General features: G+C 42.5%; 1 protein-coding gene across 1 annotated transcript in view; it reads right to left on the bottom strand.

Annotated features, from left to right (window-relative positions):
* Positions 1-23,395, bottom strand: part of tpcn2 (two pore segment channel 2) — an 80,511-nt gene that overhangs the window by 5,513 nt on the left and 51,603 nt on the right. Inside the window, exons 14-22 of the mRNA XM_063061701.1 lie at positions 19,245-19,364; positions 18,502-18,561; positions 18,259-18,387; positions 17,304-17,353; positions 12,852-12,951; positions 10,963-11,034; positions 8,443-8,525; positions 5,893-5,983; positions 5,673-5,755 (exon numbers count right to left, since the gene is read on the bottom strand). Of these exons, the coding sequence (XP_062917771.1) occupies positions 5,673-5,755; positions 5,893-5,983; positions 8,443-8,525; positions 10,963-11,034; positions 12,852-12,951; positions 17,304-17,353; positions 18,259-18,387; positions 18,502-18,561; positions 19,245-19,364 (788 nt within the window). The remainder of the gene's footprint in view (positions 1-5,672; positions 5,756-5,892; positions 5,984-8,442; positions 8,526-10,962; positions 11,035-12,851; positions 12,952-17,303; positions 17,354-18,258; positions 18,388-18,501; positions 18,562-19,244; positions 19,365-23,395) is intronic.

Here is a 23,395-nt window from a genome sequence, read left to right on the forward strand (position 1 = left end):
GTTGAAGAGAGAGGGAATTGTGGCCAAACCTGCCACTAACAGGTGTGAAAGCAACCAAAACAGAATGCTGGAAACACTCAGCACGTTGGGCAGCATCTATGGGAGTAATATCAGTTAATCTTTCAACTCCAGGACTTAGTTAGAATTAGAAAGAGAAACACAAGTTAGCTTTCAGCAGATAGGGAAAAGTTTAAAAAACAAAAGGCAGTATCCCTAGTTATTATAGAAAAGTTGCTGGTGAATGTAGCAGGCCAGGCAGCATCTCTAGGAAGAGGTACAGTCGACGTTTCGGGCCGAGACCCTTCATCAGGACTAACTGAAAGAAGAGATAGTAAGAGATTTGAAAGTGGGAGGGGGAGGGGGAGATCCGAAATGATAGGAGAAGACAGGAGGGAGAGGGATGGAGCCAAGAACTGGACAGTTGATTGGCAAAAGGGATATGAGAGGATCATGGAACGGGAGGCCTAGGGAGAAAGAAAAGGGGGTGGGGAGGGTCGACTGTACCCCTTCCTAGAGATGCTGCCTGACCTGCTGCGTTCACCAGCAACTTTTTTGTGTGTTGCTTGAAATTCCAGCATCTGCAGATTTCCTCGTGTTTGCATCTCCAATTATTGATCATCTCCACATCTTGCGCCACACAGGTTGGCAACCTCGCCATCTCTTTAACATTTAATCTGTTTTTTTTTAACGGTGGTGAGTTACTAGCTCAACATTTAACCGAGCACGGATGGAAAACTTGCAAGGAGCTGGCCGGATTCGATGCATTTAAGTTGCTAGCATGTAGCACATGACAGACTATATAAAGACGCAAGAAAGCAAGAAGGAGGGCAATTTGCAAGGGATATAACTAGGTTAAGCGAAAGGCCAAAAGAATAATTGTCAGAGTAATGTATGCAGAATTGCAGGATGAAAGGAAAGAATAAAGAGCCATCATATATAAAATACAAATTTAATATACAAGTACAACACTGAGGCAATTTTACATTACATTACGGGACCAGTTCAAATTGTATAAATAGTCAGTAAATTGACCAGGAATAAAGAGCTGGTATCAGTACAGGGGGAATTAAAAGTACCTATTATTCATCTCTTTGGCTTGTCTCTTGTGACCGCAAAAGAAACATGGTAAATTTTCAACTGGGACAAAACATGCCAAACCCAATCGCCCATACCAAGGCAAATTTAGAGGTCCTGTGCCTGAATAGGAACCACTTTTATAGTCAAGTCTAGCACTAAACTGTCAACCATCTGCACAGAAGTATCTTCAATTGAACTGCCAAACTTTCCTGGCTGAGGACCTGCCCCACTATGAGACAGGTACCTCAAAGTGCTGAAATAACACACAAGTGCTCAGCTACCAACTATAAATTCCCCAGGTCATACATTGTGACAGAGAGCGCTTGGTAAATGCACTCCTTGCGCACGCACACACCACCTTGTCATTCTGCTGTCATTGCGCTAAGTGTGCACACTTCAATGTCTTATCCCAATATATTCTCATAATGGGTCCTAATGGGATGGCTTGATGGTGCCTTTCCCCCGTACACGGCAGAGTATTCTACTTCTTTGGTAATGGGATGTGCAAATGTGTATATGTTGTTTGCATGCTGTATTTAAGGAGAATACATCTGTTTAATTTGTAATATGACTGTAACTACATTGTGGGGTGCATCAGATTCTAATTCATGTGTAGTCTTAAATTCACTTAGCAGGTAATTGAAGATGATATGTCCTGGCGCCTAATAAACAGGGATCATCACTCAGTAGCAGAGAGATTGGAGCTGCTAAGAGTTCACACCGGACAAAAATAGTATACAGCTATAATAGTGGCCAAAGGACCTAGGGTAATGGATGAACTGAAGGAAATTTATATTAGGCAGGAAATGGTGTTGGATAGACTGTTGGGTCTGAAGGCTGATAAGTCCCCAGGACCTGATGGTCTGCATCCCAGGGTACTTAAGGATGTGGCTTTAGAAATCGTGGACGCATTGGTAATCATTTTCCAATGTTCTATAGATTCAGGATCAGATCCTGTGGATTGGAGGGTGGCTAATGTTGTCCCTCTCTTCAAGAAGGGAGGAAGAGAGAAAACAGGGAATTATAGACCGGTTAGCCTGACGTCGGTGGTGGGAAAGATGCTGGAGTCAATTATAAAGGATGAAATTACGACACATCTGGATAGCAGTAACAGGATCGGTCCGAGTCAGCATGGATTTACGAAGGGGAAATCATGCTCGACTAATCTTCTGGAATTTTTTGAGGATGAAACTATGAAAATGGACAAGGGAGAGCCAGTGGATGTAGTGTACCTGGACTTTCAGAAAGCCTTTGATAAAGTCCCACATAGGAGATTAGTGGGCAAAATTAGGGCACATGGTATTGGGGGCAGAGTACTGACATGGATTGAAAATTGGCTGGCTGACAGAAAACAAAGAGTAGCGATTAATGGGTCCCTTTCGGAATGGCAGGCGGTGACCAGTGGGGTACCGCAGGGTTCAGTGCTGGGACCGCAGCTGTTTACAATATGTATTAATGATTTAGATGAGGGAATTAAAAGTAACATTAGCAAATTTGCCAATGACACAAAGCTGGGTGGCCGTGTGAAATGTGAGGAGGATGTTATGAGAATGCAGGGTGACTTGGACAGGCTGGGTGAGTGGGCAGATGCAGTTTAATGTGGATAAATGTGAGGTTATCCACTTTGGTGGTAAGATCGGGAAGGCAGATTATTATCTAAATGGAGTCAAGTTAGGAAAAGGGGAAGCACAACGAGATCTAGGTGTTCTTGTACATCAGTCACTGAAAGCAAGCATGCAAGTACAGCAGGCTGTGAAGAAAGCTAATGGCATGCTGGCCTTCATAACAAGGGGAATTGAGTATAAGAGCAAAGAGGTCCTTCTGCAGCTGTACAGGGCCCTGGTGAGACCACACCTGGAGTACTGTGTGTAGTTTTGGTCTCCAAATTTGAGGAAGAGCATTCTTGCTATTGAGGGAGTGCAGCCTAGGTTCACAAGGTTAATTCCCGGGATAGCGGGATTGTCATATGTCGAAAGATTGGAGCGACTGGGCTTGTATATTTAGAAGGCTGAGAGGGGATCTTATTGAAACATATAAGATTATTAAGAGATTGGACACGCTGGAGGCAGGAAGCATGTTCCCGCTGATGGGTGAATCCAGAACCAGAGGCCACAGTTTCAGAATAAGGGTTAGGCTATTTAGAACGGAGTTGAGGAAAAACTTTTTCACCCAGAGAGTGGTGGATGTATGGAATGCTCTGCCCCAGAAGGCTGTGGAGGCCAAGTCTCTGGATGCTTTCAAGTAAGAGATAGAACCATAGAACAGTACAGCACAATACAGGCCCTTCAGTCCACAATGTTGTGCCGACCCTCAAACCCTGCCTCCCATATAACCCCCCACTTTAAATTCCTCTGTATACCTGTCTGGTCGTCTCTTAAATCTCACTAGTGTATCTGCCTCCACCACTGACTCAGGCAGTGCATTCCATGCACCAACCACTCTCTGAGTAAAAAACGTTCCTCTAATATCCCCCTTGAACTTCTTACCCCTTACTTTAAGCCGTGTCCTCTTGTATTGAGCAGTGGTGCCCTGGGAAAGAGGCACTGGCTATCCACGCCATCTATTCCTCTTATTATCTTGTACACCTCTATCATGTCTCCTCTCATCCCCCTCCTCTCCAAAGAGTAAAGCCCTAGCTCCCCTAATCTCTGATCAAAATCTATACTCTCTAAACCAGGCAGCATCCTGGTAAATCTCCTCTGTACCCTTTCCAATGCTTCCACATCCTTCCTATAGTGAGGCGACCAGAACTGGACACAGTACTTCAAGTACTGATGGATAGAGCTCTTAAAGATAGCAGAATCAAAGGTTATGGGGATAAGGCAGGAACTAGATACTGATTGTGGATGATAGGCCATGATCACAGTGAATGGCGGTGTTGGCTCGAAGGGCCGAATGGCCTACTCCTGCACCTATTGTCTATTGTCTACTATTGTGTTCTCTGGTATATATCTTCTAGTAAATATTGGCAGCTTTCTTTTTGCTATTTTCAGAAATTTTTGTAAGTTTGATTTTTGACGCACTTAATAAACATCCTTCCGCTATAGTGCTAAGCGAATCCACCTGGTCATAACCCACATATCTAACACACACCATCCTAAACAAACAGAGGCAGTGTCACAGCATGGAAGTAGGTCATTAATACTACCATATCCACAGTTTCATTGCCAAATTCTTTGTCTAAATTCTAACAGTACATTAGATACATATTCCCCACAAGGTTGGGAGGTTCAATACTTAGTCTATATCCCAAGAAAGAATAAAATTTAAGCTACAAAGTCTACCCTATCTGACACAAGTTCATAAGTCATTGCGATCGTTTGCTATTCAAAAGCCATTCATCCTCTGTATTTCCTTTCATTGCTTAATTTGGCCACATGGTGGCGCTTCATGACAACATGCAAATATAGTTCAGCAAGAAATACAGCAAGCCTTACCAATACCAATGGTGCCAGTCAATAATACAAAGAAAAAAATATAAGCAAAACAGAGACAAAAAAAACTGATTGGAAGTCATTAGCCAAACAACCCAGATATTAGTCGTGTTTTAATGCTGACAACTCTAGAAAAATACATAATTCAAGGGACAATCAAATCCAATGAGTTTCCCCTACATGCAGAAAATAAAATACACAAAGTTTGGTTAAACACTTCCTTGAAAGCCTGGAGACAGAAGGGGCAACCATCAGTTGAAAACATGCCATTTTTACCTCAATAGGCAAAGTGGCCTAATTCTGAACACAAAATACTCTGCAGATGCTGGGGTCAAAGCAACACTCACAACACGCTGGAGGAACTCAGCAGGTCAGCAGCATCCATGGAAACGATCAGTCGACGTTTCGGGCCGGAACCCTTCATCAGGACTGAAGAGGGAAGGGGCAGAGGGCCTATAAAGAAGGTGGGGGGAGGGTGGGAAGGAGATTTCTCAAGCTTATTGGAGTTATTCAAAAACTTTAGATTTTGACACATTAAGAAGCCTTTGCCTCTCAAAGTCCAACCCAACATCCCCATCGCGAGAGATGGAAACGGGCAAAGCTAGCTTACAGAGCTATGGTGAAGCTGTATAGGCCAATCCACTGTACAGTGGATACAAGGAATTACAGAAATACTGATGAACTTCAACCATATCATTGACTTTGAATGAAGGTCATTAATGGCCTAAGGCCCCAAGGAGGAAACATTTAATCATGTGCATGGGCCTATTAACAAAAGGTAGCAAGCTGCTTTGATATATGTTATGAGAAAGAAAAGGTGAAGTAACCATTCATGATCAATTTCATCAGAATCTTGAAAACCAACACAGTCAAAGACACACACACACAATGCTGGAGGAACTCAGCAGATCAGGTTGCATCTCTGCAGAATAAACAGAAAACATTTTGGAAATCAAAGTCACTTTTTTTTTAAACCATACAATATAGTTCCACTTTCCACACATGATAATGCAGTAACAACTTCTGTACCATACCCCACACACGGGTTAAACTCCACTCTCACTGTTGGCAATAAGAACAGGCCAAAATCAATATTTTAATATAAACAGCAGCAACAAACAAAAACCTGGAGCAACCCAGTGGGTCAGGGAATGTACTCACGGGTTTACATATCTTGAAAAAACATCGAGGAAAACCTGCCAGTTGTTCACCACCATTACATCCCATAAGGTAACCAAAGCAGCCTGTTGTAAACAGAAACCAATTACAGCCATTCATTCCTGAAAGCATCTAATACATACAGTTGGCGGTTATTATCAGGAGCCAAGCTTCATGGCAGAAACAACTTCAGCCATTTTTGACACAGAATGTGGCAACTTACAGCAAAGTCATTGAAATTGTTGGGCCAATAATTCAGTTGTTCATAGGTGCCACACTGACGTGTTAGGTTCTCTGGGGTGTCTTCATTAAAACTAAAAGCAAAGAGCACAAATAGCACCAGCCTCAATTTCTGACATTAAAGAGCAATATTTTCACATCCGATTAAACGAGTTGTTTGTGATATACAAAGTTAGTGAATGAGAGTCCAAGCAAAATACAGAGCAGAAAGGAAAAATGCTTTCTTAATGCAATACAAAATCATTTTCATTTGTATATTTGAGGGCCCTGTAACCTCGTCATTCACTCATACCAATCTTAGCTGCATTTCCCTTTCCAAATCACTCTGTTAAGAGTAGCTGAACTATACAAACTGGGATGAATAGACAGAGGTAACAGGCCTCAGACTTATGACTGAGGGATACGTTCCCATCCTGATCACCAGTTGCTGTTCTCAACTGGAAGTAGCTGTGCATGGCCATTACCTGAACATAGTAACACAAGAAAATAGCAGGAGCTGGTCACTAGGATCCACAAGCCAGACCCTCCATTCAACATCACAAACTGTGACTGGATATACAAGACCAGAAGACATTGTCCTAATTCTGCTCCTTTGGCCCAATGCATCTACTCTGGCACTTGATCATGGCTGATCCATTTCCCTCTCAACCTCATTCTCCTGCCTTTTCCCCATAACCTTTCATACCTTGACATCCAGATTCTATCAACCTCCACTTTAAATATACCCAATGACTTGGCCTCCAAAGCTGCCTGTGGCAATAAATTCAACAGATTCACCACGTTCTAGCTAAAGAAATTCCTCCCCATCTCTGTTTTATCTGGATGTTCCTCTATTCTGAGGTTGTACCCTCTGGTCCTAGACTCCCCCACTACAGGAAACATCCTCTCCACATACACTATCTCAGCCTTTCAACATTCAGTAGGATTCAATGAGATATCCCCAACTCCTGCCCCATTCTTTGAAATTCCACTGAGTACAGTCCCAGAGCCATCAAACGCTCCTCAAATGAGGAGTCTTTCATTCCTGGAATCATTTTCATGAACCTTCTTTGAACTCTCTCCAATGTCAGCACATCCTTCCTTAAACAAGGGGCCCAAACCTGCTCATAATACTCCATGTGAGGTCTCACCAGTGCCTCGGCATTACATCCTTGTTTTTATACTCTAGTCCTCTCAAAATGTACGCTCACAGTGCATTTGCCTTCCTCAACACCAGCTCAACCTGCAAACTAACCTTTACGGAAACCTGCACAAGGCCTCCCAAGCCCCTTTTAGACCTCGGATTTTTGAATTTTCTCACCACTTAGAAAACTGACCACGTATTTATTCCTTCTACCAAAGCGCATGACCGTGCACTTCTCAACACTGCGCTCACTTCTGTAACAGCTTGTCGACCTACTTGCTAACTTTTTACGCACTATAACGCCTAGATCCCTCTCAACTCCATTGATTTGCAGATAATTTGCCTTTTGGTTACCAAGGTACACGACTTCATACTTCCCCATGCTGAACTCCTTTTGCCAGGTTTTCACAACTCATATCCCTACTGCACTACAAGCTCATTCAAGAGTCAAGTTTATTGGTCGTGCATACATCAAAACAGAGAAGTGCATCACTTGTGTTCACAGCCAACACCCCAAGAGCGTGCTGGGAGTAGCCTGTAAGTTCCCTCACATTTTGGTCCCCAACATAATATGCCCACAATGCTCAGAACAACAACACAGATCACAGTAAAACAAGCTGCATACTTCTCTCCAACTCAGAAGCATACACAATCCTCTAACCCCAAGACAGGCAGTCTTCTTCAGCCTCCATCAGCTTCAAACATGCAGGCAGTGGGCCTTTGAGTACCCCAGCAGACTCGCAGAGATTTACAGACCCAGGCTCCGACCAAACAACTTCAGGACTTCCAATTTGATCCTCTGCAACGAGCACAGGACCCATCGATCACCAGGCCTTGATCTCTGGATTTGCCGATGACGGAGCCCTGGACACCAGGCATCAAACGCTGATCTCACCAGTTTGTGAAACCGGGGGGGGGGGGGGGGGTCCATTGAACCTTGTTCTTCCTGCCCAGATGGAACTCCCACTCCAGAACCCACAGACTTCTCACTGAGCCACCAACCTTCATCCACACTGGCTTGTCAGCCAACTTCTGGACGAACATCCCACCCATCTGCAGACAACCCAAGTCCCACGTTCCCTGACGTTCCTGTGCCCAGGTCATTCACAGTAAACTTGTTTAGGCTATGAAGAGGACAAATCAGACCCAAAGTGTATTGTCCACTTCCAAAATAGTGGACACATGACAAAAGCAATTTATTATTTATTTCGGGCTTTGGGGTTCTGCTATTTCTATCATTCATTCTCTGAGGTTTCTAATTTTGTGGCTGTCTCTGTGAAGAGCAAGAATTTCAGGTTGTATTTTGTATACACTCTCTGATATTAAGTTGAACCATTTGAATATACACTTTTACCAACAGTTTAAGACCCACTAAAAAACGTAAGGATTTGTATTCAGAATCAAACTTACCTTGAATTTGTAAAGTTATGGGGAACTGGTATTTTATCTTTAAAAATTACGACACCAACAATTGCAAACACATAATATGCAACCTGCAACAGAAAGACAATAGCACTTGGAACAATGAGTGTTAAGCCTTGTAGAAATTAGAGAACATAAAAAGGGAAATGCTGTATTCCGTGAAGTGACAGCTGTATTTGGCAACATACACAAAATGCTGGAGGAACTCAGCAGGCCAGGCAGCATTTATGAAAAAGAGTAAACAGTTGACGTTTTGGGCCGAGACCCTTCATCAGGACTGGGGGAAAAAAAGATGAAAAGTCAGAGCAAGAAGGTGGGGGGAGGGGAGGAAGTAGTACAGGGTGGTAGGTGATGGGTGAAACCAGGAGAGGGGGAGGGGTGAAGTAAAGAGCTGGGAAGTTGATTAGTGAAAGAGATAAAGGGTTTGAGAAGGGGGAATCTGATAGGAGAGGGTAGAAGACCATGGAAGAAAGGGAAGGGCACACCACAAGCATCTGTACTGACAGTCACTTCCCATGACAAAGCACAGATGCCTAGCTCCATAAAGATGCATTGCACCAGCTCTCGAAAATATCTTCAGCCCCAACCCTATGACCCACACTTCCTCCAAATTGGTTGTGAAAATAGAGAATCCCACATATTACTCAGTAGTTTCATAATGCGATGGGAAGTATAATTATTGGAAATTTGCATGCTCCAGCCCAATAGGCATCTGGGCTCCAAAACAGGGGTTCCTAACCTTTCATATGCCACGGACCATTACCATTAAGTAAAGGCTCCATGGACCCCCTGCTCTAGAGCTTGAAGCAAGCCTACACAATTTATTGATTCAAAAAGATCTCACTGATTGCTTGAACCACAAGGCTGGGAGAAATACCTCAGAAATGTGGATGTTTAAAAATGCGTCTCCACAGCTGAGATGTTATTGCAGAGAAAAGGAGAAATGAGAAAACTTACAAATTGTAATTGTCAAAAATAATGCAAGCAAAATTACAAGATCAAACAAACACTTCAATAAAGATTTCGCTGAGCAGAGGTTTCCCAACCCTGGGGTCTACGGAGCCCTCGGTTATTGGTAAGAGTCCAGAACATAAAAATGTTCAGAGCAAGGGAGGCAGAATAAGAAATGTTTTCGCATTAGCCTGAAAACGGAAACTAAAGTCAGCCACCCCATATCGCCATTCAAACTTAAACAGAAGAGATTCTGCAGACAACACACATCAAAGTTGCTGGTGAACGCAGCAGGCCAGGCAGCACCTCTAGGAAGAGGTACAGTCGACGTTTCAGGCCGAGACCCTTCGTCAGAACTAACTGAAGGAAGAGCTAGTAAGAGATTTGAAAGTGGGAGGGGGAGGGGGAGATGCAAAATGATAGGAGAAGACAGGAGGGGGAGGGATGGAGCCGAGAGCTGGACAGGTGATTGGCAAAGGGGATATGAGAGGATCATGGGACAGCAGGCCCAGGGAGAAAGACAAGGGGGGGGGAGAACCCAGAGGATGGGCAAGGGGTATAGTCAGAGGGAGAAAAAGGAGAGTGAGAGAAAGAATGTGTGTATAAAAATAAATAACAGATAGGGTACGAGGGGGAGGTGGGGCATTAGCGGAAGTTAGAGAAGTCAATGTTCATGCCATCAGGTTGGAGGCTACCCAGACGGAATATAAGGTGTTGTTCCTCCAACCTGAGTGTGGCTTCATCTTTACAGTTGAGGAGGCCGTGGATAGACATGTCAGAATGGGAATGGGATGTGGAATTAAAATGTGTGGCCACTGGGAGATCCTGCTTTCTCTGGCGGACAGAGCGTAGGTGTTCAGCAAAGCGGTCTCCCAGTCTGCATTGGGTCTCGCCAATATATAGAAGGCCAATATATAGATTCTGCAGATGCTGGAAATCCACAGCAACACACACACAAAATGGTGGAGAAACTCGACAGGTCTGGCAATATCTATAGAAATGAATAAACAGTTGACATCTTGGGCCGAGACCCTTCACTGGGACTGGAAGAAGCCAACATAAAAAAGTGGGGAGAGGGGAAGGAGTACAAGTGGCAGGTGATAGGTGTGACCAGGTAAGAAGGTGGTAGATGGGTGGGGGGAGGGGGGATGAAGTAAGAAGCTGCGGGGTGACAGGTGGAAATGGTAAAGAGCTGAAGGCAAAGGGATCTGACAGGAGAGGAGAATGGATCATTGGAAAATGGGAAGGAGGAGGGAAGTGATGGGCAGGTAAGGAGAAATGAAAAGTTAAGAGGAGAGCCAGTAAGGGTAATGGAAAAAGAGAGAAGGAAGCAGAGGAGAAACTACCAGAAGTTAGAGAAATCTATGTTTATGCCATCGGGTTAGCGGCTACACTGACAGAAGATGAAGTTGCACTCTCCTCAAACCAGACAGTGCCCATTAAAACTATTTCACAAGCATGCTTGAGATTTTAAAACTATCCCATTTCTTAACAATTTAAAATGCATCGTCTTCTTAACAATGGGTAACAGTGTTAAATTAAAATTTCAATACTTACCACAAGAATTCCAGCAAAAGCTCTCAGATTCTTCATCATATCAAGAAGACTACTAGCCACTAATGCCGTCAACTACAAAATACAAACAGTAAATACCTGAAAATATGCCAGCATGCAAATCAGGCAACTTATACAGAACGGACATCACAATGTAAAGCGCACATTTCTAGATTCAAAAGTCTTCAGGAACAAATCGCGTTCAATTATTGTCAATTGGAGTAGTCTACAGCAGTGGTACCCAACCTCCGGGCCGCGAAGAATGCAGCGGTGGCCGGAACACACCCAGCACATCTTTAAGAAAAAAGCTGAAATAAACAAGCTAATTAATTAGGTGCCGCCTGGCACATAAGTGTCAGCCCAGATCAGAGGCGATGCAATCGGCAATCGCCTCTGATCTGGGCCAATATATACGTGCCGCACGGCACCTAATTAATTAACTTGTTTATTTCGGCTTTTTTCTTAAAGATGTGCTGGATGCGTTCCGGCCACAACTGCATCCTTCGCGGCAATGTATCGGTCCACGGCCCGGAGGTTGGGGACCACTGGTCTACAGAAACACGTTACACTCATGAAAATGGGAGTATACCTCCACTTGGATTTTCTCATCAAACACAAGGCCATGAAAATACCTAGCAAAAAATGTCTACAAATAAAGATAGCTTTATTTGCCATACTTATATTGAAACATACAGTAAAATGTGTTGTTTTTGTGTCAATGACTAACACAGTCTGAGAATGTGCTGAGGGCAGCCAAGTATTGCTACAAAACATGCCCACATCATCTTTGGAACGTGGGAGGAAACTAGAGCACCCGAAGGAAATCCACATGGGTATGGGAAAAATGCATAAACTCATTAAAAACAGCAACAGAAATCAAACCCCAAACTATGCTACTGAGCCGCCTTAACACCCTAAAATGACCCACTACCATTCTAAACTACGTACAATAGTTGAACAAAGAGTCAAAATCTATTTGCAATCATACTTTCCATGTTCAGAAACAAATGCCTTTTGAGAATTTATATTTGACATTAAGTTACTCTGTTGAGATTTCCTGTTGAGTTGCTGTCATGGAAACTTTGGAATTCTGAAAACAAAGTTCTAACATTATAAACTAATAAGGATAGAAAAGCTTTTGGCAGGCCATACTATCTCAACCCAACATCTGCACTAACCGCATGACAAAACCACAGCCAATAGTGGATGACAAAGTGCAGGATTCCTTTTGAAATATAGTAAATAATCACTGATGCAAGAATCCACAACTTCCCCCCACCAGGGTAGACAATGGAAAAGACTCAAGGAAACCCCTCTTCAGACTGCAGGAAAATTTTCCAGCATAATCAAGCATATTGATGCACTTTACCAATAAATCCAATCACTTCGGGCATTTCTATTAAACTGCACAGCTGATCAAAGTTAAGACAAACTGGGAAACACCTAACTCTTTCATACAGAGAATGTAATATTACATCTTGTTATGGATAACTTCACAATTTCACATTGAAACAGACATGCAGTTCAGACATGAAATCTAATTTATTAAAAATACTCAAGATTTAGAGAAAATGTACATTTCAATGGAACCCTCCGAATATCCGGGCCTGCCTCTCGGTTTTTTTGCACTACCTTACTTTCCCTTTTCTATTTTCTATTTATGATTTATAATTTAACTTTTTAATATTTACTATCGATATGTACTCCAGGGAGCATGAAGAGCAGGATCAAATATCGCTGTGATGATTGTACACTCTAGTATCAATTGTTTGGCGACAATAAAGTATAATAATTGAACTGATTGTGTAATGAAACCTCAATCTTACAAACACCTACTCCCCTTTCAAAAACAAAAGTACAATGCCGTCAGCATGTCATAATCTAAAAATTACCTTGATGTTGGGTATTATCCGAAGGAATCGGAAAACTACGAGCATGTTCGCCAGTCGAACAGTCTCCCAAACAGTGAGCAATCCATGCAAATCTGGATTCCTGGAGGGATGAGATGTTTTAAAGATCAATTATTTCTTACAAACTATAGACAGCTGTGGCAAAAAGGCATTCATGAGGCACATCCAACTAATAAAACTTTTATAGCCACCAGCAATGGAACATCTGAAGTTTCATTTGATACTTCTGTAGCCCCCCCGGCCAGCCTCAGGGTCGCTCGGCTCACTGTTGTCTAGGGAAACAGCCCTCGGCCCCACCAAACTGGGTAATAGTTTGTGTGGATGCTGTGTGATGTACCCCGCCCCGCCCAAATAACAGACAATACACCAGATACGATTAAGTTATTTACAGTTTATAGATATTACTGGAACTATATAATTATTAGAGAATAAAATATAAAAGGAAAATAAAAGGCGCCACACTTATCAAAGTTCAATCTCTTCGTGCACAAAAAAGTTGGAGCTCAAGACCGTTCTTCTTCTTCCTTCGACTCCTCGACCACCTCCACTGGCCGCCTGGGACCAATAACGGTGGTCGACCAGACGCTCTACACGAGTCCGTCTCCTCTCCTCGCCGAACGCCCTCCTCGGGGTCCGACCCCGTTAGTGGACTCACAGCACCTGGTCCATCCTCTGTCTTTCTCTCCCGCCTTCTGCCTCAAAACCCCGTGCATACAAATCTTCCAGATACACCAAAGTCATATCAACTATCCCAATTGGTTCGTAACATCCTCTTATCACCCCCTTTCTTAGCGTTTAACATAACAAAGCATTCCCGATTATAACATAACAAAGAAACCATTTTAATTAGCCTCTGCAGTAACATAAAAGACAAAACCCCCTTACACTTCAAAGCACATTTATACGAGCTCTAGATCTACTTTCTTAAATCACATTTTAAAATCAGTTCTGAAATTAGTTATTAGTGTAGGAAGTGAGGCAGAATACATACAAGTATGTTTGCATGTAGATGTTGTAGGAGCCATGTATCTATTTTCTGTCTTTATTTTGTTTTGTTGTGGGTTTCCTATGGCTACTTGTCTTGTGTGTTGGGGTGTGGTAGAAGCAAATGAGTACAGTTACATACTCACACTTTGTTTTAGCTGTTGTTTACATAGAACATAGAACAGTACAGCACAGTACAGTACAGCCTTCGGCCCACAATGTTGTGCCGACCCTCAAACCCTGCCTCCCCTATAAGCCCCACCTTAAATTCCTCCATATACCTGTCTAGTAGTCTTTTAAATTTCACTAGTGTATCTGCCTCCACCAGACTCAGGCAGTGCATTCCACACACCAAACACTCTGAGTAAAAAACCTTCCTCTAATATCCCCCTTCAACTTCCCACCCCTTACCTTAAAGCCATGTCCTCTTGTATTGAGCAGTGGTGCCCTGGGGAAGAGGCACTGGCTATCCACTCTATCTATTCTTCTTATCTTGTATACCTCTATCATGTCTCCTCTCATCCTCCTCCTCTCCAAAGAGTAAAGCTCCCTTAATCTCTGATCATAATCCATACTCCCCAAACCAGGCAGCATCCTGGTAAATCTCTGTTCCCATTTCCAATGCTTCCACATTCTTCCTATAGTGAGGTGACCAGAACTAGACACAGTACTCCAAGTGTGGTCAAACCAGAGTTTTATAGTGCTGCATCATTACATCGCGACTCTTAAACTCTATCCCTCGACTTATGAAAGCTAACACCCCATAAGCTTTCTTAACTACCCTATCCACCTGTGAGGCAACTTTCAGGGATCTGTGGACATGCACCCCCAGATCCCTCTGCTCCTCCACACTACCAAGTATCCTGCAACTTACTTTGTACTCTGCCTTGGAGTTTGTCCTTCCAAAGTGTACCACCTCACACTTCTCCAGGTTGAACTCCATCTGCCACTTCTCAGCCCACTTCTGCATCCTATCAATGTCTCTCTGCAATCCTCTACACTATCTACAACACCACCAACCTTTGTGTCGTCTGCAAACTTGCCAACCCACCCTTCTACCCCCACATCCAGGTCGTTAATAAAAATCATGAAAAGTAGAGGCCCCAGAACAGATCCTTGTGGGACACCACTAGTCACAATCCTCCAAATCTGAATGTACTCCCTCCACCACGACACTCTGCCTTCCGCAAGCAAGCCAATTCTGAATCCACCTGGTCAAACTTCCCTGGATCCCATGCCTTCTGACTTTCTGAATAAGGCTACCGTGTGAAACCTTGTCAAATGCCTTACTAAAGTCCATATAGATCACATCCACTGCACTTCCCTCATCTATATGCCTGGTCACCTCCTCAAAGAACTCTATCAGGCTTGTTAGACATGATCTGCCCTTCACAAAGGCATGCTGACTGTCCCTGATCAGACCATGTTTCTCTAAATGCCCAGTCTAGTTTGGTTAGAGACAACTGGGAATGATTATTTTATTGTTCGCTGCTAATTTTGTTCAACCTCTAACTAATTTGAACGCTTAGTTGCGCTAACATCACAGTTATGCTATTCGACTGTTATTTATGCTATTCAACTGCTTATTATCACTAATATCATTATTAGACCGCTAATTAGACCATTATATCACTAATTTAGTTAAGTTTTTCTTTAAATAATCACTGTGAGATCATTCGTCTTTGCTGGTTTCGTAATAAAAGATCAAATGTACTTTTTTCAATTTGGAAATTTCTTATTTTTAAGTGCGTCATACAGTCACAATTACCTGGCTTAGTCTCTCAGCGGTTCTTGTTTGTATTCAAGTAACCTCTACACGTGAAAAATAAATCTGAATCTTAAGTGTCACCATGCATTCCCCAATCTTTTAGACCTCAACCAAAACTTAATATGCAAGCAACTTTGCAGTGTGGAGTGAAGAGTTAAAATGTGCATGTGAAAAAGCTAGAAGTTGAAATTTCAAAAGGCCAGTGTTGTTGTTGTTCTCTCACCTACAGATCAATATGCCCATTTGACTTTTTAAGCAGTACTTCATGTCTTTTGAATATTCATCGTTCAAAGAATCTGATTGGATGTAATTTTTTATGCAAGTTTACACTTTACAAGTTTCACAATTCTGGTGAAAGCAAAGTAGAATAGTCTTTTAGGTTTTGAAAAGATGAGAAAACATACATACTATTAAAGCCATGAGTGCCATCAGTAGAGAAAGCCATCTTTTTTTTAAAATATATTTCTCTCATATCGGGAGGTAAAAAGAACATCCATTTATTGTCCTTTAGTTCTACTTTGAATGATCAAGATACATATTACTTATTAAAAAATGTGCTCTTACGAGAATACTAACTGCCCAGAGAATGATCTGAAGTGTAGACAAATTGTGTACAGTAGTGTGCAGAAGTCTTAAGACACCCTGGTTATATGTACCCATGACTTCTGCACAGTACTGTAGTAATCTTATTTATTGCACTGTACTGCAGCTGCAAAAAAAAAACTAATTTCTTGATATACATGAGTGATGATAAACCGGATTCTGATATGGGTCTTCATTGTGGACTGAGAGTCGGAAGGGGGCAGGGAGAGGGGAATTTTGGTTGGGAAAAGGGGAAGGGAGAGGCAAGAGAGCAGGAAGCCTCACAGAGACATTCTGCAATGGTCAATAAACCTATTTAGAATCAAATGGCCTTGACTGGTGTCTCAGGGTTGGGTGTGTCTGCTCTCGTGCCACCCGCCCCCCCCACCCCCCCATTCCTGGTGCTCCTTCTCTGCCACTGGTCCCACACCCCTCCCGTGACACTCCATTCTAACCATTCTCAACATCCTTTGCTCCCGCCAATTTTATAAATGCTCCCCACTCCATGTTGACAGTACTGCGCAAAAGCCTTGGGCACCCTAGCTACATACATGTGCCCAAGACTTTTGCACAGTACTGTCAACGTGGAGCGGAGAGCGAGTTTGTAAATCTAGTAGGAACAGAGTATTGACATTCTTGATCTTTTATTGATGCAGCACAGTACCAGGCCCTTCCAATCCAATGAACCTGTGCCACGTAATTACACCCATGTGACTAATTAACATACAAACCTTTAAATCTTTCCAACATGGGAAGAAACAGTTGTAAAATACACCTTCTGGTGCTGCTCGGACAAGTCTTCAGTGATGAACCCGGGGTCTTAGGGTGTTTCGGGTCTTTAATCATCAGACACCCTCGCCCAGTCGACCCAGCCGGGGGTGATCAGCCCCCGACTTGCGCCCAAGTGGCGCATTAATCCATGGATCTCCCCCACTCCAGAAGAAACCCACGTGGTCACAGGGAGAATGTACAAACTCCTGACATATAGTAGACGAATTGAACCCGGGTCGCTGGGGTTTTAATAATGTTATGTTAACTAGTACTTGCTGCCCCGAAACATGATTTAATAGTTATTAATTGATAATAAATTCAAAGCGTACCATCCGGGATGAGGAAAGCCATATTGTACAAGAGATGACAGCTGTAGAATCTACATACGAGAGGAAAAAAAAGATCAAAAATCATTCATGGTCACACTGTTCAGCATTTAGAAATTGTTCTTCTCATTCACCTTTACCCCAGACAGCAAATGAGCAGTACTTCAAACAGGCAAATTAAATTGTCAGTCGACATTCAGCCAAAGAATACGTCAGAGCAGGTTTAGGAAAAGAGACTCGAGGGAGTGGCCGCCTGAAGTCTCAAAATTATTCCAACACCGTGCACTGCAAATACTTAAATCATTGACACGACTCCCAGTGTTAATGATAACACCATTAACAAGCACACATCTCACTATGTGCATATAGAACCTGACTTTCAAGCTGTTCAGTAAACTGCTGTAACAATTTTCTCACGAGCTTTTGCACAACTAGTGTAACACTGGCAAAACAACTTGAGCAAATCTCTCTCTGCAGAATAATACAGACACGGTATTAAACTCTTACAAGCTAATCTATTAAGTGCTGAGGCGGGTCATGAATTTAATAGCTTTTATTTTATATGGCAATACAGTGCAGTGTCAGCTCCTCCGACCCTCCGAGCAACGCCGTTCCAGCAACCCACGACAAACCCGATCAACCGCACCCCAATCACGGGACGATTTACAATGGCCAATTAACCTACCCGGTAGGTCTTTGAACGGTGAGAGTAAACCAGAGAACCCGGTGAAAACCCACACATTCCAGGGGGAGGACGTACAAATACTCCTTACAGAATGGCACCGGAATTGAACTCCGGAAAGTTCTGAGCTGTAATAGTGTCGCACTAACTGCTATGCTACCGTGGTGCCCATCTTGTAAGCTTAAGAATCTTCAAGTACTCATTCATGTACTAAATTCATGAACAGCCAAGAGCACATATATATTCTGCCCATTGAGAATAAAGAAGTACACTTACCATTAGAATGAGAGTTAGCAACCCATCAAATAAATTGCTTTTGTACGAACAATAACCCTTAATGCCAAGAGCAAAGATTTTCAATGCCATTTCCAACAGATAATACAGGACAAAGGAACCATTCACAACCTGAGAAAAAGCCCCAAGATAACAAGTTTTATTTTCTTTCAGTCATTTAAAAGATTGAAAGGATATGAAAAAAAAATCTGCTCATTTTCCAAAGTAAATGCGTTTAAGACTTACCCCGGAAAAGAACTCATCACGCTTTGAAATTGGCTTCTCTGCATCAAGTACCAATGCGACCTATTAAAACACGGCAAGTCAGTTACCAGAATTTTCATGACCTGCATTTCATCTTACACTGCTACATTTCCACTCCTGCATTTAAGGACTTTCCTCGTGTCCTTTAGCTGAACAAGGAACTGAAGTCCAAGTGCACTATTTCATTTTTGCAACAGTTATAGTGGCTGATGACCAGCATACAATAGCGGAAACATATGGAGCTAGAGGATTAAAAGTAGTGTGGGAGCAATGTACAGTATCTATTTGCCTATATTGTATTTTGTGTTGCACATTTATTAGAGGTAATTTGTCACATGGGTTGGAGCATGGTAGACGTGCTTTGTCTTTAGGTCATTTTTTTTTGTCAGTTTAGAGTAGGAAGGCAGCCAGGAATGATCTTGTATTGTTGACTGCATCCTTTATCATTTAAATATGTTTAACACTTGGCTTAAGTACATTTGAAAATGCTTCGACTGCTTATTGAGTGAGATCGCTAAGTTTTAGTTTCAGTAGTTTTATCATTCAGTTCAGTGTGTTTTGCTGGCTCCTTAATAAAGGATCGAATGTACTTTCTTCAGCTTAGAACTTTGGGGAGGCACAGTGACATAAGCATTCTTCAATTTAAAGAAATTACTTTGAAATTTGATTTGCTGGAATGCCCACTTTTTCTTAGAATTCCACAGAAGTAAGGTGTAGCTACTTACAAATATGCAAATCAAGTGCACCACAACCATTAGGTTCCCGAAATAATCAGTGTAGTAGTGACTTAGCAGAGTCTGTGCTTTCTGCAGGAACGGTGATCGATATTCTGGCTTTAATGGGTGCTGAAAGGAAGAAATGCATTAATATCGATTTTTGATCACCCAAAATTAAATCGCAAAAATTGCCATAGAGTGATTTGCACCAGTTTTGTTAAATCCAGATCATGAGATTACTCAATTTCTGATAAAAGGTTTATAATTAAACAAAAAACTCAATTGACGAGGGTATTCCCAAGACCACACTTTCATGTACTAGAAATCAATGAGTTGTGATTGCAAACCTATAGAAACTGAAACAATAGCATCTCCGTTAAGATAATTCTGTGCGAGCAAGGCAAGTTAAATGATAGAAACAATATTAATTTTAGAGGAATTTTCTGAACAAGCAATATTTCATTAGGAGTTTGAGGAGATTTGGCATGTCACCCGAAACAGTTGCAAATTTCTACAGAAATAATACCATGGAGAGCATTCTGACTGGCTGCATCATCGTCTGGTTGGGAGAGAGGCAACTGCACAGGATCAAAGTAAGGTCAAATTAAACTGCTCCATCATGGGTACTACTCTCCATACCATCCAGGACGTTTTTAAGGAGTGATGCCCCAGGAAAGCGACATCCATCATCAAGGATCCCCACCACCCAGAATATGGTCTATGTTCATTGCTACCATCAGGAAAGAGTTACAGAAACCTATACTGCTGTTGTAAAATTAACAAATTTCACAGCATATACCGGTGCTATTGAACCCGACTCTGAAATACTAATTCAAAAAATATTTCACACTGATGAATATTTCACTGTCTAGAACACAAGAAATTGCAAAAATTCCAAGCTAATTACAGATTCAGGGTTAATACAGGGAGGGGAGGAGAAGATGGCTGCGCGACACAGCACGCGCGGCCGCTCCGAAATGATATCGTATTTGTAAGTAGGTACTGTGCACAGTCCTGATTTGATGGAGACAGACATGAGAAGCACGGAGGAACATCTGAAGAAACTTCTGAAATGCCCGCTTCGCTGCCGCTGTGCGATCGAGAATCTCCGGAGGGGAAGGCCCCAAATCCTCGGCTTTGCCTGTTGCCGGGGCCGGAGTCGAAGCGCTCAGCAGAGATGGTGCTCGGTGTCGGAGGCTCGAAGTTTTTGGACGGAACAAGAGTCGGCTGTGGTCGGGTGCTTCCAGGATGCTGCATCGGCAAGTTTGCGGCGCTGGAAGCTCATGGCAGGGAGAGTTTTTCTTCCTTCTACCGTCTGCATGAGATGATGGGACTTTTGAGAGACTTTGAGACTTTTTTTTTACCGTGCCCATGATCTGTTCTTTATCAAATTACGTTATTGCTTTGCACTGTTGTAACTATATATTATAATTATGTGTTTTTTGTCAGTTTTTTTTAGTCTTGGTTTGTCTTGTGTTTCTGTGATATCATTCGGAGGAACATTGTATCATTTCTTAATGCATACATTACTAAATGGCAATAAAAGAGGACTGCATGTCCTCAATCTAATCTAAACTAACATTAATAAATCTACACAGTCATTCTCAAAAATTGTGCTCTTTGAAGAAAAGGGGGTATTAGGAAGGATGGCAGATAAGCAACAAGAAGCAGGCAGTATACGAAGTGAGAGGTAAGTAGACACTAACAAGAGAAAAATCTGCAGGTGCTGGAAATCCAAAGCAACGCAGACAAAATGCTGCAGGAACTCAGCAGGCCAGGCAGCATCTAGGAAAAAAGTACAGTCGACATTTCAGGCCGACATTTTGTGTGTGTGTGTGTTACTCAGTGACCAGACACAGGTCAGTTTGAGAGGCCTTTCTAAATTATGAGCAAGTATAATCTTTTCATCCACTAAATCTCATGACTATGCAGTCGTTACAGTGTTGGAAAATTAAAACAAGGATTCATGCAGAGCTCAATTCCCACTGAAGCCCAAAGTTACTGCTGTTCAAGTTCTATCAAACACACAAATGTCCCACCCAACACAAAATAGGACTAAAAAGATTTCCAGCACTGAGCTGGGTATTAAGTTCAAGTCATGATCGAGAATCCTACAAGAAGATGTGGCCATCACTGAGACCTGGCCAAAGGATGCATGTCTCTGGGAGCTGAACGTCCAAGGATACACGGTGTATCGGAGGGATAGGAAGGTAGGCAGAGGGGGAGGCATGGCTTTATTGGTAAGAAATGATATTAAATCATTAGAAAGAGGTGATATAGGATCGGAAGGTGCAGAATCTTTATGGGTTGAGCTAAGAAATAGCAGGGGTAAAAGGACCCTGATGGCAGTTATTTATAGGCCTCCAAACAGCTGCAGGGATGTGGACTACAAATTACAACTGGAAATAGAAAAGGCTTGTCAGAAGGGCAGTGTTATGATAATTGTGGGGGATTTTAACATGCGAGTAGATTGGGAAAATCAGGTCAGTACTGGATCTCAAGAGAGAGAATTTGTTGAATGTCTGCGAGATGGCTTTTTAGAACAGCTTGTTGTTGAGCCTACTAGGGGATCGGCTGTACTGGATTGGGTACTGTGTAATGAACCGGAGGTGATTAGAGAGATTGAGGTGAAGGAACCCTAAGGGGACAGTGATCATAACATGATTGAGTTCACTGTGAAATTAGAAAAAGAGAAGCCGAAATCTGATGTGTCGGTATTTCAGTGGAGTAAAGGAAATTACAGTGGCATGAGAGAGGAACTGGCCAAAGTTGACTGGAAAGAGATACTGGCGGGAAAGACAGCAGAGCAGCAGTGGCTGGAGTTTATGCTAGAAATGAGGAATATGCAAGACAGGTATATTCCAAAAAAGAAGAAATTTTCGAGTGGAAAAAGGATGCAACCGTGGTTGACAAGAGAAGTCAAAGCCAAAGTTAAAGCAAAAGAGAGGGCATACAAGGAAGCAAAAATTAGTGGGAAGAGAGAGGATTGGGGTTTTTAAAACCTTACAAAAGGAAACCAAGAAGGTCATTAAGAGAGAAAAGATGAACTATGAAAGGAAGCTAGCAAATAATATCGAAGAGGATACTAAAAGCTTTTTCAAGTATATAAAGAGTAAAAGACAGGTGAGAGTAGATATAGGACCAATAGAAAATAATGCTGGAGAAATTGTAATGGGAGATGAGGAGATGGCAGAGGAACTGAACAAGTATTTTGCATCAGTCTTCACTGAGGAAGACATCAGCAGTATACCAGACATTCAAGGGTGGCAGGGAAGAGAAGTGTGCGCAGTCACAATTACGACAGAGAAAGTACTCAGGAAGCTGAATAGGCTAAAGGTAGATAAATCTCCTGGACCAGGTGGAATGCACCCTCGTGTTCTGAAGGAAGTAGCTGTGGAGATTGTGGAGGCATTAGCGATGATCTTTCAAAAGTCGATAGATTCTGGCATGGTTCCGGAGGACTGGAAGATTGCAAATGTCACTCCGCTATTTAAGAAGGGGGCAAGGAAGCAAAAAGGAAATTATAGACCTGTTAGCTTGACATCCGTGGTTGGGAAGTTGTTGGAGTCGATTGTCAAGGATGAGGTTACAGAGTACCTGGAGGCATATGACAAGATAGGCAGAACTCAGCATGGATTCCTTAAAGGAAAATCCTGCCTGACAAACCTATTACAATTTTTTGAGGAAATTACCCAGTAGGCTAGTGGTAGGGATGCAGTGGATGTTGTATATTTGGATTTTCAGAAGGCCTTTGACAAGGTACCACACATGAGGCTACTTAACAAGATAAGAGCCCATGGAATTACAGGAAAATTACATACGTGGATAGAGCGTTGGCTGATTGGCAGGAAACAGAAAGTGGGAATAAAGGGATCCTATTCTGGTTGGCTGCCGGTTACCAGTGGTGTTCCGCAGGGATCAGTGTTGGGGCCGCTTCTTTTTACATTGTACATCAACGATTTGGATTATGGAATAGATGGCTTTGTGGCTAAGTTTGCTGACGATACGAAGATAGGTGGAAGGGCCGGTAGTGCTGAGGAAACGGAGAGTCTGCAGAGAGACTTGGATAGATTGGAAGAATGGGCAGAGAAGTGGCAAATGAAGTACAATGTTGGAAAGTGTATGGTTATGCACTTTGGCAGAAAAAATAAACGGGCAGA

Source organism: Mobula hypostoma, chromosome 11 (genome assembly GCF_963921235.1).
Source record: "Mobula hypostoma chromosome 11, sMobHyp1.1, whole genome shotgun sequence".
In the NCBI taxonomy this organism is placed as follows: Eukaryota; Metazoa; Chordata; class Chondrichthyes; order Myliobatiformes; family Myliobatidae; genus Mobula; species Mobula hypostoma.